The sequence below is a fragment of the Typopeltis vanoorti genome, chromosome 19, assembly GCF_054136105.1.
Source record: "Typopeltis vanoorti isolate ZY-2024b chromosome 19, IOZ_Tvanoo_1.0, whole genome shotgun sequence".
Lineage (NCBI taxonomy): Eukaryota > Metazoa > Arthropoda > Arachnida > Uropygi > Thelyphonidae > Typopeltis > Typopeltis vanoorti.
In genome coordinates this window covers 15,676,552-15,694,794 of record NC_143567.1, presented here as the reverse complement: position 1 = coordinate 15,694,794, position 18,243 = coordinate 15,676,552, and the positions used below count along the sequence as shown (strand labels likewise).

General features: G+C 36.5%; 1 protein-coding gene across 1 annotated transcript in view; it reads left to right on the top strand.

Moving 5' to 3' along the window:
* The window catches only part of LOC150095877 (uncharacterized), a 710,412-nt gene that overhangs the window by 497,509 nt on the left and 194,660 nt on the right, over nucleotides 1-18,243 (top strand). The window contains exon 40 of the mRNA XM_090409554.1: nucleotides 8,095-8,295. Within this exon, the coding sequence (XP_090265680.1) occupies nucleotides 8,095-8,295 (201 nt within the window). The remainder of the gene's footprint in view (nucleotides 1-8,094; nucleotides 8,296-18,243) is intronic.

Below are 18,243 nucleotides of genomic sequence, written 5' to 3'. Positions count from 1 at the left end.
ATCGAGGTCGGCCCATAACCCTTGGTCCCGGAACGATTCCTTCTAGTGCTTGCTTTGGAATGCCATTAGCCCTCTTCACATGTCTGAGCTATGTGAAGAGGGCTAATTCCCTTCTTCTCCTGTCTATTGAATCAATCAGTTTTCGGACATTTTCATTGGTTTCGTGAGCGGTATAGGAAATTCTCAAAAGTCTTCTGTAAGTTTTCATTTCAAAAGACAGGAGTTCCTCTCATATTCTCTCAATAAGGTCCAGCCCTCACAACCATACAAGATAGAATTCACCAAGGTGTTAATTAGTCTTAGTCTGGTTATGATTGCTATTCTGTTATCTCCCCACAATGGTTTTAACTTCTGTAGGGCCACACTTGCCTTAGCAATTCGGTATTTGATGTCGGTTTTTGAACGACCATCTTGACTCAATGTGCTTCCTAGATAAGTGAACTTGTTTACATTTTCAATCTGTTTATTGCCAATTTGTATCTTTTAGAATTCGATATCTGATTTTGAGGTTATCATTGTTTTTGTTTTTTGTAGGTTTATGTATAATCCATATTTTTTTAATGTTCCAAAAATGCGGCTGGTTATCTCTTGTAATTCTTCTTCACTTTCTGCCAGAAGATCGATATCATCTGCAAAACGTAAGTTATTTATTCTTAGTCTGCCAACTACTATTCCAGTATCATATTCATGAAGAGCTTCTTCTATGACATATTCCAGAAAACAGTTAAAAAGAAGAGGGGACAAGATGCATCCCTGTCTTACCCCCTGTTCTGCCCGGAATGGTTCACTGCTGTAATTTTTAATTTCAATTCTCATATCAGATGAGGAATAAAGAGATTTAATAATCCTAATGATTTTGTTGTCAATACCATAATGTTCTAAAATTTTCCATAATGCCTCGTGCCATATTGAGTCAAAAGCTTTTTGAAGGTCTAAAAAGTTGGGAGAGATTATTTTGTTATGTTCTATGTATTTTTCGCCTAGTATGTGTATTGTAAAAATATGGTTGATTGTACTTCTGGACTTCTGGAAACCCACTTGTTCATCTGATAGTCCACTTTCTATTTTCTTTTCAATTCTTGACAATAGTATTTTTAACAGGATTTCGCTTGATGACTAATAAGGCTTATTGTTCTGTAATGGCTACATTTATTGCTGTTTCCCTTTTTAGGAATAGGTACAAGGACAGAAGTCTGCCAATCAGAAGTCCAAGTCTCTGTATTCCATACGTCCTGGAATAAATTTAGCAAGGTGTCTATGATGATGTCACCTCCTTCATCTATCAGTTCCATTGTAACACCATGAATTCCCAGAGTTTCCTATTTTTGAGGAGCTAACTGCTGCAATGAGTTAGTTAATGAAGCCAAAAAGAATCCAAGGGAGTTCTTTTGATATGTAGCCAGCAAAAAAATTAATGATTATGGAAGGATGACACTGATGGAGAAAATGGTATATAAGAACAATTGCTGTGGAAGATATAGTGGAGATAATGAACAGTTCATAAAGGTCCTTAATTCTTGTGAATGTGACATAATGGAGAGCAGATGATGATGAGGAGAAGAGACTGACTATAAGTGAGCAACAGGTATATGGGAAATTGAGCAAACTTGACATTAATAAGGCTGTGGGACTTGATAATATATCTCCACATATTTTGAAGGAATGTGCCAGGTAGTTGGCATCTGCCTTGACATATTTTTTTAATATGAGTCCTTGCACTGGGTCAAAGTAATGGAAGGAGGGCAAGATTGTCCTGCTTCGTATAGATAGAACTCAAACATCAAATCATAGGCCTATCTGTGTATCAGGTGTCGTGGTTAAGATGTTGGAGAAGCTGGTGAGAACTAGGATCCAGAATTGGGTTGACAACAATGGTGTTATCTTTGATAAAATAAATAAATTCTGTGTGATGATACAGTGTTTCCCCCTTTTTACGGGAGTTCATGGTACCATCTAGTCCCCCCAAATTTTATCCGGGCTCTGGAACCAGCATAGGCTGATGAATCAGACTGGCTGGGTCAGTATTCCTGACTGTAATCCATGTGTGTCCTCAGACCGGTTTGCCTGTTTACGGGATGAAAAACACCAGATAAACTGGCAGAAAAAACCCTGCTGTCCATGCCCAAGACTGGCTAACTTGGCTATGACTGAGGAAGACCCTTGAGCTCATCACGTCATTGACAGGAATTGAACCTAGGACACTCCTTCCCCAGGTTGCAAAGCGCAAAGCCACTAGGCTAACCATGGGAACATTATCTTTGATCAACAGCATGGATTTGCTAAAGGGAGGTCGTATTTTAGTAATCCACTTCATTAGACAGAGGAGAGGGATATACAGTATTATACTTAGATTTTGCAAAGGAAAGGCTTTTGATAGATTACTTCATGATAAGTTGATAGTCACACTAGAGCAGTGTCTGCAGAGAATTTGAGTGTGTTTAAGGTGCAGTATGATGAGTTGTGTGAATGACTAAAGCACCTCCTAGATAAGTCTTTGACTCCATGGGATCTTAGGATAATAATAATAATAAAAGTCTGATCTGATGGCATTTCTCCTATCATCAATAGGGATGTGTAAGTGTTTGTGCATATGCGCACTGTATCTTACAGCATTAAATTAGCCCACATACAACCTATTCCCAAGAAGAGTGACAAATCCTTACTATCAAACTACTTCCCAATTTCTCTTACCTCAGTTCTCTCTAAAGTAATAAAGAAAAGAACCCTTATCATTCAATTCTTACATTATCTTGAAAACATTCAATTAATAAATGATCACCAGTGTGAATTCTGCTGCTGTTGATCAACAAGGCATCTGCTTAATTATGTCACTCGTCCTAGTCGCTAATTAAGCCTTGTTTCTTCAAAAGATGTGCCAAGGGAAAAATTTGAACAGTGTCAGATTGTCACTCTTGATATCTCCAAGGCTTTTTGACAAAGTTGCACAAAGGTCTATTAATTAATCTCCCATCTTTTCCTTATCCCTTGATTCTGCAGTTGGATTGCCAGCTTTCCGAGCAGATGTAATACTACTTGTAATGGTGAGAGTTCCTTATCCTCTAACTATGTAACTAATGTTAGGGTTCTGCTTGTCTTTGTACTCTTACCTACTCTCTTCTTTCTATATATCAATGACCTGCTCCAGTTGACTACAAACCCCCCACGCACACAATTGTACTGATGACAGCACGCTACTAATTCTCTTTTGACAACAAACCACCACAACCTTCAGAACTACAACCTGTACTACCCTAAATTCTGATCTGCCTCAACCCATTCTTCAATGGCATTTGAACAGCCTTGTCAGTTTCAGTGCTAATAAAACATACTTCTGCCTTCTCTCCCACAAAAAAACCGATTTGTTGCATTCTTATTCTCACTAACATCCAAATCTCTATATAAGATGAGATGAGATCTCTCTCTCTCTCTCTCTCTCTCTCTCTCTCTCTTAGGATTACTCTACCATCAAATCTCTCTTGGTATAATCCTTTCCTTTATGCTTGCACAGTGATCAGAATACATTATAAAAATTATGGAAACAACTACTGTGTTGGAGTAAAACTTTAGTTTAATATTTTGGTTTATATTAAACTAAAGTTTTACTCCAACACTTGTTTACATTTTGTAAACAAGTGTTGTTTACAAAATGTAAACAAAAATTAAATTAAATGTAAACAAAAACAAAATTATGTAAACAGTTTACATAATTTTTATAATGTGCTCTCTTGGTATAAGAGAGCACATTACAACTGTTGCTTCCTTTTGATTGCAATGATCTGTTTATTTAGTGCTCATGTAAAATTGATTATTTTTATCTATTTTATTGTGATTTTTCTGGTAATCTTTTCACCCCAAAATGCATAACCTTGCACTTTGCCATATTAAACTGACATCCATTTTCCTTTGTCCAGTCTGCCAATCTATCTAAATCACCCTGCAAAATTTTGATATCATCTGTATTAACTATTGTTCTATCCAACTTTGCATCATCAGCAAATAACTGAACAGTTCCTCTCATATCCTTTCCTATATCATTAATGTACGATATAGGAAACGTCCTATATTATATACCCTATACTAGTCACAAGCCTTCTTTTGGACTCTACTTCTGAATAAATTACCCTCTGATATCTCATCATCAACCATCCTTCTATCCCTCTCACCAACCCTATATCCATCTCCATGTGCTGCAGTTTACTGATTCAAATTCCATGTGGTATCCTGTCAAAGGCCTTTGCAAAGACCAGTTTCACTTTAAATCCATTACCTTTATCCAAATCAATTGTCACTGTATTATAAAATGTGAGCAAGTTACTGAAGCATAACCTACCCTTCACAAAACCATTCTCTCCCCCCCCTCCATACAGTATCCCATTTCCATCTACCTATTCCTGTATTTTGCTCTGACCAACTTCTCCAATACTTTGACAACAACTCCTGATATGGTGATCAGTCAGTAATTTGCTAAATCAGTCTTGAAGCCTCCTTTATGCAATGGAACTATTTTCCCCTCTTTCCATCCCCTTGGAACTAACCCGAGCTGAGACTTAGATTAAACAATATGGTCAAAGCCACTGATAATTCTCTCACCGCTTCATGTAAAACTCGAGCTGGTTCAGGTTCTAATAAAATAACTTGATGAGATAAGATAATTAAAATTATAAAAATAATAATAATTCCTGAACTGTTAGCATTCAAAGACAGAAAATTGGTTGACATGAGCTTTTGAAAAAAAGATAAATATTAATAGTAATGAAGGATATTATTGAATTTATTTCATTACCAATACTGGTTTTTAAGTTTTCGCTATTGAAAAATGGATGATATTTTTATCTGATAATATTGTCTTTTGTTAGGATTTTTTTGTCTTGTTATTGTGTCCATCCATATCTATCATTTTCAACATGGCAACTGCCAGTTCAAACATGTTATCACCCAACTCACCACCATTTAAATACTACGTTATTCATAGTATTCTTGCACTCTCACTTGTGTGCATGAAATAGTTGTGGGAGCTGGGAGACAAGTATTTTGATCTCAGGATTTACCAGCAGCCGAGCTAATGCTTTGGAAATGGGTAAAATTCAATTTGTGGATGCCTGTAATATGTTGGAGGGTGAAGAGAATGTGAAAGATCTACATGTGGATTTTACCTTGATCTGTGTAACAGAAGAAGATAGTATGTCTAATGGCCATGATTGTGTGTGTGAATGTCAACTGAAAACAGAAGAGAGAAATAGAACTGCTGAGAAAGGAGATAGAAGGAATGAATACTGAGTTGTGAGGAGGTTGAATGAAAATATTAGAAGGCTTGGAGAGGGTGGGTAATGCAAGAAGAATGAGAGTAGGTGTGAGAGAAGGGATTCAGAGAGCAAGGAAGAGAAGAAGGCAAGAGAATGGAAGAGACAAGAGAAGAGAGAAAATTGGAGAAAGTCGAGTGAAATGGAAGGAGAGAGAGAGATGAGAGAAAAGAAGAGAAAGTGGGAGTTTTTATACTATGTAGTGAGAAGCAGGAATCATGATAGTGGATGGATCATCTTGCTGGATAGAGATAGGACTTGGGTGACCAATGCAGATGACATAGTTCATCATTATCATCATCAAATTCCTGATATGTACCCTCATGGGGTGTACAGGATATTATGATACATCAAAAACTTACTTCATTACTAACTTCCTATTAACAGTTTTCCTCCAAATTAATCTGTTATCTGTCAAACTCCAACATTATCAGATCTTATGTTTCTGTCTTCTAGGGCACTTCCTCTTGGTCTTTTTCCTGCCAAACTGGCAGAGAACACTTATTTTACTAATCTTTCCTCTCCCATTTTGTTTAAGTGACCATACCACCTGAGATTACCTCTGCTAACACGTTTCTGGATGTTAACAATGTTTTACAGTACTCTTTTCTACATTTGTGAACTTTTTCAACAGCCTCCAGAATATTTTTGTTCTGCTTTATTTGCCAAGAACTTTTGATATGCTTTCTTCTTTTCCTTCACTGCCTCTTTAACTTCCTGTGTCTACCATGGAGTTCTCATTTTTCTATCCTTGCAGACAACCTCACCACATGCCTGTCTGGCTGAATCAGTCAATGTTTTCTTAAGGGCTTGCCACTGAATCTCCAAGGTTTGGTTCCTGTTCACAAACTCTCATTTTTTTCTTGAATAATGTTTGTGCATTTTAGTCTACGATTCACATCTGAGAGCTGCTCAACTTTTATTCACTTTAAAACTTACCTTCATGTTCTTTTCAATATGAAATTCAATTTTATCCTGCTCAAGACTAAATGGTGATCACTTCCAATTTCACCTCTGTACACTCTAGTGTCCAGCACCAGAGAGAAAACATCATTATCAACAATAATATGGTCAATGAGACTTTTCTTATTCTTTGCATGTTAATTTGTGCACGTTTTTATATTGGAACATAGTGTTAGTAATAACCAGCCCATGTCCTGAGCAGAAATCCAACAGATATTTGCCATTATTATTAGCTTTGCTCTTTTCTCCAAATTTCCCAAAATATTTCTGTATGTCTAACAATCATTTACTACTCTGCTATTTAGATCTCCAACAAGGACCAACTTTTCCATTTTAATTGTGTCAGTTGCTTTCTCTAAAGCCTCAAAAAATTCCTCCACTTCTACCTTAGTAGAACCTTCTGTGGGACCATAGGCACAAATAAGTCTCATTGTCCAGTTCCCCATTTTGATATTGCCTGCCCTTCAAGAAGATTAGCCTCGTATTTAGTGTTGAATACCATAGCTATTCCTTCTTTTCCCTGATTGTTATTGTCTGAATATAACATTTTGTATTTATTGCTTATAAAGATCTCATCAGTTTTGTCTTTTTTGTTTAAGTCACCCCTGTTATGTCAATCCGATACTTATCCAGTTATTCTGCTAGTTCCATTTCTTTTTCATTCAGGCTTCTTATGTTGATAGTACTGATCTTGAACTCTGGTGATGTTGAGTTGGGGGTTTGTTTTCAGATTGGTTCCAGTAGCTGTCTTTTCGCTGTCCACTGGCAAAAACAATGGGGTGCTTGTTTAACTGGGCAACACCCCAGCCGGTATGAAATTCTATCATGTTGTAACATCATTTTTCATTGTGGTTTACCTCGATAAGAATATAATTTGTTCGGCTAAATCCCAAGTTGCCAGCCCATACTCATTTGTTCAGTATCCAGGTATATACCTAACAGGATGCAAGACATTCCAGGTATATGCCTAACAGGTTCTCTTTAAAGGCTACATGGAGGTCTCCTCTCAGTTATACAGCTTTCATCCTTAAGCACCCTGGAGTTATTTCGTGAATCTTTTATTTGAATTAGAGGTATGAAATTTACTTCTTTACAAATATAAAGCGATTAGAATAGATACCATTATGCATATGTATGAAAGCAAAAAAAAAAAAAAAATTGTTTTTTGTTATAATGAATTTAGTTTAATCCTTTATCCCAGTGAGAGCAAACAAAGTTTGCGCCTGAAGATATCTTCAGGACTGAATATAGTGTTGCACTAACTTACCTGGGTATGTAGTGCAACACCAAGCAACTCATAGCAAAGGTGGAGCAAGCTACCAACACTCCTAACCCAGTATCTCCCATAATGCAAAACACATTTCCTTGTGGATATGTATACTGTTATGCATTAAGGTATTGGCCACTACCCAGACTAGTTTCGACCTTTATTGAGGTCTCTTCAGTGAGAGCCAGGCGCAGAGATGGAGATACCAGGCAGAAGCAGTAGCAAGTCATCTTTACCTATGGGAGTTGCCAAAAGGTTTATCACCTTTTTTTTTTATTAAATTACTCTGGATTTAGAGAAAGATGTTGAAAGTTTATTTATCACTAGGTTAGACTATAATGAATTTAGTTTAATCCTTTATCCCAGTGAGAGCAAACAAAGCTTGCGCCTGAAGATATCTTCAGGACTGAATATAGTGTTGCACTAACTTATTTGCTAGTTTCTTATCTTTTTACAATTGTTAAATCTTAATTACATTTCCTATTTTCTTCTTTAAAAATAAAACAAGTTTCTTTAACTTATTTTCCTTTCTCCTGATAAAAGTTGTGTCCTTTGTTTTTCCAGTGGTTGGGTTAATTTGGGTAGTCCTCTGAATAAACAGAACAAAGCAATCACAGGAGCAGGTTTTCACGGGCGTATCAGTCGAGTAAATATATGGGAGAATTCTTTAGATGTCACAGTTGAAATACCTTCTCAGTTTCGTAGTTGCAAGAATGCTCCAGTTCTTTTTAGTGGCTTGTTGCTAAGATGGACAGGATATGACAGGTATTTATTTAAATATTTCATTAGTAGTTATTTCCAGACCACTGCTTTAAATAAAAATAAATAAATAAATAAAATGGGATAGAGATATCAATAAGAAACATTTTATGGAAAATATGCTTTGCTGCCTTTATAATTTATTTTTTATGGTAATTGTGTGTGTGGTTGTTCAACCTATAGTACATTAGTAGTCAGAATAGTCAGAAGAAAAAAGAAACGTTTAAAATTGAATTTGAAGACTTTGTAGGGTGTAGTCTTTAGGGAAACCATTCCAAATGGCAGCACTAAAAGAATAAAGGGAATAGATTTAGAAGAGTGTAGAGGAATTATCAGTGCCAGTTCTGATTAATAGTGTCCATGAAAATATTTGTAGAAACTGAACACCAGGGAACACCTTGTTGAAACTTCTGTGTGAAAGAGAGTGGAATGTATTGGTGAGATATGGGTCATCTTTCAACATAATTTCTTTCTTCTTTGGGAAGAGTTCATAGCTGTTCAGAGGTTATGCATTGCCCTAAGCAGAAAGAGAAAACCTAATATCTTGGATGCTGAGGAAGTGATATTTGTAATATATTTATGCCAAGAGAGATTTGAGGTTGGAGTAATTATTATTATTATTATTTGACACCTCCAGGGAGTCCAAAGACTCATCGAGGGAGAGTGTGCCAACAGCATCGAACGATTGGTCCCCTTCCAACTACTAACTGCACTCAAACTTACTTAACTGAGCCATTAGTAGCAGAGGCTCTACTAATCGACTAACCTTTACCAGCGAATTCTCATCTTGTTTGAGATATGAATATTGCTAAAAGTAAGAGCAGAAGAAAAAGATTCTTTTTGTGAGAAATAAAACAGGATTATGTTTTGTTAACATGGAAGCTAATGAGGATAGTAGAAACCCATTGATGACTGGTTTGGACACAAGAAATTAAGATTGGAGAAGTTAATATTCTGGAATTTTGACAATTTGTGTAGTGTAAGGCTTGTCAAGTGAAGAAAGAGGAGTGCAGTATACTATCATCAGCAAAATTTTGTATCAGATATGCAGTCAACTGGAGAAGGTCATTGATATACAAAAGGAAAAGCATAGGTAAAGAAGCCTTGTGGGAACACTAGCATTAGTTGCAAAGTTTGAAAATAAAGATCCACCACATGTAATTAGTCCATCCAGAGTAAAAAACTGGCATTCTTGTTAGAGAAATCAGGAGATAGACCATGTGATAACAATTTACTTGATATGCCTTTTGTGCCAGTTAAACCCTACTGAATTCCTCAGAGATATCAAGAGCAGCCATTTGAGATCAGTACGTAATTGTTTATTAGTTATAAGATTTCATATTAACATAGAATTTGAGTGCTAATTGGTTTTCTCTATTACTTAGCATAATAGAGAAAACCAAAAACCGAATTAATGAATTTGGACAGTAATTTGATATAAAGATTTGAGATCTTTCCAGGAATGATCTTTTGAGATCTTCCAGAAATTAGTCTGTATTCCAGGAATATGGACTAATTTCCAGACTGCTCGATAGACATATAGATAGATAGGCTGGAATCTCAAATTTTCAGAATAATTGCAGAAAGGCCATCAAGAGCAAGAGGCTTTTTTTTATGATATCTGGTTTGGACAGGATTCTTCTGATCTTTTTCTTGGCAATAATCAAGGGAATATTGAATTTTGTGTGTTTGGAATGGTAAGATGCTATTGCCAAGATTGTCTGTGTAAAAAAAAAAAAAAGTAAGAAGTTAGAAAAGCAGCTTTTTTTCCTTGGGTAATGAAGCAATTCTCCGTAACTCAGTCAATATAGATGAAGCCCTTTGGTTGGAAAGACCTGGGTTCAATTCCCGTTAGTGATATGAGGAACCTTTATCTGGTCTCTTTCAACAAAAGGTGAGTTAGCTGGTCTCATACGGAGGTAGGGGGTTTTTACACCCGGAAACTCAGGTTTTTTGTCCCCCAGAACAGGCAAACTGATCCTGTACTACAGTCATGAATACTGTCCTTAGGGGGTGCAACAAGGAGTGATGAATCAGCTTCATTAAATTTGTTGTGAACCCCTCATTAGGCAACTTTACCTATCTTAAAGGGATGGATGAGACTAATCAATCAATCAGTCATGCAATGAAACATATAAGTGTAAAAGAGGTAAAAGCATGGACAGACAAAAGTTGTAGCCATTTGGTTAAAGACCAGAAAGCATGACTGTCATTTGAACGTCATGCAAGTTTTCTGTTTTTAGCCCTTTCAGAATCATTTTGGATGTGCTAATGGTTTACGTGCAGCTGTTTTGGGCATTGATATATAAACAGAAAAGAAAGATGGAGATTTGAATGAAAGCCATTTGCAATATTTCCAGTTCTTTTCATGTACACCCATGTCATCCTTCTTGGAGATAATGAATCTTGCCAGATAATGAACGAAATAAAGTGGAATAAGGAATAAATGTTTCCATACCAGTCAGCATTGCTTCAGTGATACATTGTTTGGTGCATATGTTTGGAAATAAGCTGGTTTTTTTTTTTTTTTTTTTTTTTTTTTTTAACGAAGGAAATAAGACAGAAGCATGAAGATGCATGAACCATTTGGATCTTGGCGTTCTTATAATGCTGGATAATGCATGGTTGAGAATGAATGCAAAGGTGCTGCTCCATTGGACAAGAAATCAGTAGTAGGTTGTGGTCTGATCGCCTGGAGGACAAAGAGCATTCTCATTATACTTAGATAGGTCATTAGTCAGGAAAAGATCTAGAGCATTTGGAGAGTAGAACTCGCTCCACTAGATTGAATGATATTCTGGAAGGTAGATGTGTTGTGTCAACAATTTGCTGATAGCAAATGTCTCAGCATCACTTTCAGCTTGATATATGCAGTTGGAAAATGAAAAGTTGAGTTATGAACAAAGAAAGAATTTCAGAATGGTGGTGGTTGACATCAGGGGAACAATAGAGACAACAGATGAATCTGATAGAATTAGGCTATAAGATTATTAGCCAAAAGACCAAAAATTGGAAATATAAGTGTCATTGCAAAGTCCAGTAGTACCATCTTTTAGCATTCCCTTTATCCAGCTCAGTTGTCATTATTATGTAAAGTGAGTAAATTGCTAAAACGTGACCTATCCTTCACAAAACCATGCTGAAATATTGCATGTCATACACTTTTCCTCCTAATTTTGAATTTTGTCTCTTTGGCCAATTCTTTTAACACCACTTCTGAAATAACAATTAGTCTGTAATTTGTTATCTTTGTCTTGGAGCATCCTTTATGCAATGGAACCATTTTGATCTCCTTTTACCCTCTTCTGATGTTACAAGAGTTGAGTATATGGTCAGACGGACATAATACCATTCTTCTGCACATTCTCATAATACAAAGGCCAATATTTTATCTAATTCCACAGCCACATTCACATTAAGAATCTGCAATATCATAAGTATGTCTATCTCATCTACCTACATTCCCATATCAGTTCCTGCTACAACTGCAGTATTTCACCAAGATGATAGACCTTTGCTTAGAAAGTGGTTACTCAGTAGTACAACTATTTCATGAACTTCTTTCAATTCCCTACCGTCAGCAATAATTAAAGTTATCCTTCCATAGTTATTCTTCTTTTTCTCACTTTGTAAGAAAAAGTTAATGATACTCATTCATCTAACTACTATCTGATTTATCCTTCTGACCTTAGATATACTGTCATATATTGCTTCCTTCAGATATCCCTTGACCATCTCCCATGCACTGCTGACATACTTCGCTTGCTAATTCTTATGCTATGGAACTACATCTATCATGTAGATCCACACATATACTCCTTCTTAACTGAAAATTCCATCTGGCAACTTCCAAAGTCATGACTGTAAGATCACTCTCCTCATTCAAAGCAGTATCACTACTTTTTATATGGATGGATCTTCTGATGCTGTCACCATATCTAGTAATGTCAAATCCTTGAGTATCTTCCATCATTTGCTGTTTCAAGTAATTATCTCTTAGCAGAGGTTAAATTCCATTTCCATGTAACTACATCATTCATTGTCAACCGTGTCTCACTAATGTCTATAATTAATATTCCAAAAATCCCTCCCTCTTATTCCTGATGCTTCTGGCATTAGTATACATAAACTGCAATACAGTGTTCCCTTAAACTGACAACAACCTTTACTCTTGTATTGACTATTATATTATAAGCAGAAGTCTTTGTTATAAGTAAACCTAACACAAATTGTACATCTACCTACTCGAATTCCTGATAACCCTTTTCATTCTCTAAATACTCTGGATCTCTTTTTGACCAGTTCTCCTTCCAGATACCATGTTGAGGTCACCTCTCCTCAGTAATGCACACCATAATCTTGTACAAGACTCCTCTCTCACAGAACATCCTGCTTCCAGCCACTCCTGACCTCACATTGTCTGGTACTGCAAAGGTGCTAAATGAGATTACCTCTTGAATTTCTACTATTCCTTTCCTTGGTTTGACTATTGCTTCTGCTCATTTGACCATAACACCTGCTACAAACGAGTTACAGAATTATTCTAGGTGAAATGAAAGCCTTTGTTCCCCATCCCCCTCAACCTAAAATCCTCATCTGCTTTCCATGCTCTGGTTCAACAGAAAACGTATCAAAGTTGTTGAAGAAAAAAAAATTTAGCTTACTGCAGATGGCTCGTATCAAGAAATGCAGTTTGATCTGCCTTTACCAAAGCATGCAATATATGCAAATCAGTCATTAGCAGATCCAAATCAGGCTTTATAAAGATTGATCAACAGTAGGAAACTTGCCATCTGTCCAAATGGAAGCCATGTTAAGGCCATTGTTAAGACTCCTTGGCTCCTTGTTAAGGCCATTGGACACAACTTCTGCTCAGCTGCACTTCCACCTCTCTCTCTCTCTCTCTCTCTCTCTCTCACACACACACACACACACACACACACACACACATTCCAATGGTGTTACTTCACCCAAAGCTGACCTCTTGGCATCACTCTTTTCCTCTAACTCCTGCATTGATGACCAAGGGAAAGCTCTTCTTTCCATACTAGTATCCAAGCATTGTATGCCTCCTGTAGTTTTTCAGCAAAAAGATAGAAAACTACTAAATAATTTGAACACTAAAAAGCCAGATGATCGTCCAAGTGAAGAATTTGCCAATCTCATTTTGAACCACATCAATGAGGATTTTTTGCAGCATGTTCGTTTCTTTGATGAGGCAACATTTCACGTGAGTGGAGTTGTCAACAGACACAATGTGAGGATTTGGGGATCTGAAAACCCACATGCCATAAGAGAACACATTCAAGCTAGTCCAAAACTCAATGTGTGGTGTGGACTAATGCATGATCAAGTGATTGGCCCTTTCTTCTTTCTTGAAAAAGAAATTAATGGAAATGTGTACTTAGACATGCTCAATAATTATGGCATTCCCCAGCTACAGGCGATGCAACCAAATGTTATCAGTTCTAGACCTTGTGACAGCACATCAGAAATGCAGTTGAAGGAATCACACAACAAATGTTGGAGAATGTGTGCCGTGTTATTGATTACCACTTGGATATTTTACGTGTTACCAGTGGTGCAGATGTTGAAGTTGTTCATTGACTTTTTTTTCTATATGTTATGCACTGAAATCTAACTTTGCGTTCCATTTCAAGTATCCACGGAAGAGTTATAATATATTATAATTAGAGTAAACATTTATGGATACCCTGTATATTTGGTCAACTAATTGCAGAGATTGGAAAGTGTGATAAGGAAATATTAAGAAGAATAGAAATTGCTAGATCAACCTTCATTAGCATGAAAACATTCTGACCTAAAGGGAAATTCACACAAAAACAAGAATTAGGCTGTTCAAATGCTACGTATGGTCAACACTGCTACATGAAGCAGAAACCTGGGCAATATCAAAATATTGTGAAACTAAACTAAAAGCCTTTGAGATGTAGATCCTCAGAAGAATTCTTAAGAGTCTCATGGACTGCCAAAAAAACTAATTTAGAAATATTAGAGATGATTGGAGAAGATAGGAATCTGTTGAAAACCATTAAGAAAAGGAAAACCACCTATCTTGGTCATATACTAAGTCATGAATCTCTACAAAAAACCCTTCTAGAAGGAATATTACAAAGAAAATGAAGAAGAGGAAGACAAAGAACAGATTGGATGAGAAATATTAAGGACTGGACCTTTTTTGTCCTATGAAGAATGCAAAAGAGGAGCACAAAACCGTACATGGTGGAAGCTCATGGTAGTCAACCTCCTGGAAGGAGATGACATTTGACAAGACAAGACTTCAAAGAAGGGTGATAAAAGTCTACTGACAAACTAATGGCCAATTACCATATACTCTCTCACTATCTTCTCCAAAATAATGGAGAAAGTCATCAGTAGCCAACTCCTCCACTACTTGAAGGCTCACCAATTAATCAGTGACCACCAGTATGGATTCTGCCACTTAAGATCCATATAGCTGACCTTGTAGCTTATATTACCCACCACTAGACACATGCCAGGAAAGGTTGGAGAAATTTATGCTGTCACTCTTGACATTTCCAAAACTTTCGACAATGTCCCTCACCGAAGCCTGTTAAACAGATTTCATCTTTTGTTCTCCCTATCACCCTCTGTAACTAGGTTCTCTGGTCATTCTCTACCATGACCAGAAAACCCAGTTACAGAGGGTGATAAGGAAGTAAGTAATTGTTGAAGGAATGCAGAAGTCATTTTTCATATACGAGTTGCCAAAAGGTGTCATACCTTATTATTAAAATACCTTAAATTAGAGATAGCTGTTGGAAGTTTTTCCACTTGATTATACTATAAATTATATGACTTCTGCATTACTTCAACCTCGGTATCACCTCTGGGTTTGGCTCCCATTGACAAGATCTCAGTAAAGGTCGAAACCAGTCTGGGTAGTGTTCTTTGCATTATGGGATACCTAGGCAAGTTATGTGAAGTTATAAGCTTCTATATATGAGTTGCCCGAGTCCTGAAAACAGTTCAGGTGCAAACTTGTTGCCCACATTTGGATAAAGGATTAAACCAAGTATATAATTTCTTGCTATCTTTAATTTATAGTATAACCAAGTGGAAAAACTTCCAACAAAGACATTTCAGTTACTCACCACACTCCATGCAAAAACTATTCTTCATTCCCTTTGCTTACATCCTCCTTATACAGCTTCTAGGGCAGCCTCCTTTCTCTCCCATTCTGTGAAAACCTTTTCCACATTAATTTAGCAATAACTCTTTATGAAACTTAAATATACCTCAATCCTAACCTTCCTTTTCCCACCAAACTGTATTCTTATTGACTAAAACCAAACTAAAATTATGGTATAATATGATGGAATATCATGCTGGCTTGAGACATCACTTTGTTAAACAATGTTCCTGTATTTTCATCAGGGAACCAAAGTGAACACTGAAAAATCAGGAACAACTCCAAATCACCAGGAATCACCTTGAATTAGCAGAATTCAAGAGTGACATGATCACTATAAGAGATATCGACGTTAAACATCTTTACTGTTAAAAGCCCGCACGGTTAGCCTAGTGGCTGTGCGCTTTGCAACCATATGACTGGGGAAGGAGTGTTCCCAGGTTCGATTCCCATCGAAGATGTGAGGATTTGAGGCTCTTCCTCAGCCATAGCCAAGTTAGCTGGTCTTGGGCATGAGCAGTAGGGTTTTTTCTGCCAGTTTATCTGCCGTTTTTCATCCCGCAAGCAGGCAAACCGGCCCTGTGAACACACACGGCTCTACAGCCATAAATACTTAACCCCCCCATGAGGGGGCTTGACTCGCCCCAATAGGGACGGGGGAGAAAAAGGGAGGAAACTCCATATGAATAAATAAAAAACTGTTAAAAGAATGAATTGGAGTAAAGTGAGATTCCTCTAAATAACAAATGCAAAATGTTATATTCAGGCAATAATGATCAGGGAAAAGAAAGAGTCACTAGAATATTCAAACACTAAACACGTGGATAATCTTCTTGAATGACAGACAATATCAAGCAGAATAATGTGGCAAACATCAAAATGGAAAATTGGACAATGAGACTTATTTGTGCCTGTGGTCTCACAAAAGATTCTACTAAGGAAGAAGTGAAGGAATTTTTCAAGTCATTAGAGAGAAAGATAACATAAAGAAGGAAAAGCTGGTCTTTGTTGATGATCAAAACAGCATAGTAGGAAATGAATACCAGACATGTCAAAAAATGTTTTGGGAAAATTTGGAGAAAACAGCAAAGATAATAATAATATTAAGTACCTAGTGGATTTCTGAGCAGGACATGGACCAGTCATTACAAATATCTTGTTGTAACATAAAGATACATACAAATTCACATGAACAAGACCCAAGAAATATGAAAAGTCTTGTGGCTACATTAATATTGATAGCACCATCTCTATGCTGAGCATACAGGGGATTTGAAACAGAAGTGATCACCACTTGTTGCGAGCAGACATTGTAAACGTTTAAATACATTTACAATGTCTGAAGGAAATTCCTGTTGTAGTAATGCAATGCTTTCCAAAAGAGGCACATTTGTAAATAAAGAAACAACATCTAAACTGATCATGATATCAGAAACGTCCAAATGAAGATCTGAAATTTTATTTTTGAAATCCAGAGTATTTTTTATATAAGTATCATTGTAAACGTATTTGATTTTGTAATAAATTCTGGTTATTTTTCATTTAAAAATAAGTTGTATCAACAAATTGAAGGAACAGCAATGGGTAATCCTCTTTCTCCTGCTATCGCCAATTTCTTTATGAAACATTTTGAACAACGTATCTTTGACAACATTTCTCCCAGACCTACTCATTAGTTCAGATATGTCGATGACATTTTTGCTGTATGGAATGGCTTTTTGGATGAACTTCAACAATTTCTCACTAAGTTAAACGCATTTCATCCTAGGATCAAGTTTACCCTAGAAGTAGAATCAAATAAGCAGTTAGCCTTTTTAGATCTTCTAATTCTTCGCCAACTAGATAGGTAACCTATCTAGTTGGCGAAGGTTACCTACATTAGATAGGTAACCTATCTAATGTAGGTAACCTACATTTCTCAGTTTATAGAAAGAAGACTCATACAGGCCATTATATCCATGCGGAATCTCATCACCATCCCAGTCAAAAGGCAGGAACTATTAAAACACTGGTTCATCGGGCCCACTCCTTTTGTTCTTCAGACAATCTTTTACAGAAAGAACTACAATATATAACTTCTTCCTTTCTATCTAATGGTTTTAAGAATTGCTTCATTAAAAGAACTTTGAGTAGTTTTAATATGTCTTCCTCTTCAAACACAGAAGAAATAACGCGCATTACTATCCCTTATGTACAAGGCAGGCATCAGTGAACGTATAGCAAAAGTTTTAAAACCACTGAATATTTTTGTTGCCTTTCGACCGTTTAGAAAAATCTCCACCTTTCTCACTTCTCCTAAGGACAAGCTTCCACATCTTAATCATCCAGGTGTCTACCAGATTCTGTGCTCTTGTGGATTATCTTATTTCGGACAAACGGGAAGATCTGCTTCTATTCGGCTAGAAGAACACCAATCTTATATTGAATACTTTAAACCTGAAAAGTCTGGACTTGCAGAACATGCCATCTTCACTAGACACAGAGTTCATTGGAGAAAAACAAGAGTTCTTCACAAAAGTCAGTTTCTCATGGAATGCCTTTATAAAGAAACATGTGAAGCTCTACTTCATTCTCCTAACTTAAACAGATCCGACGGCTTACGTCTATCCCCTTTTCTAAACGGAGATAGTACTTTACAAATAGCTAATCTTTTCTAACTTTTTATTGTATTGATTTTTTATTTATTTATTTTTATTTTTTTATTTTATTTTTTAGGAAAGTTATTGACCTTTTTAGTTATCTTACAACAGCTACTTAGGTGGCGCTTTTTGGAATTGTCA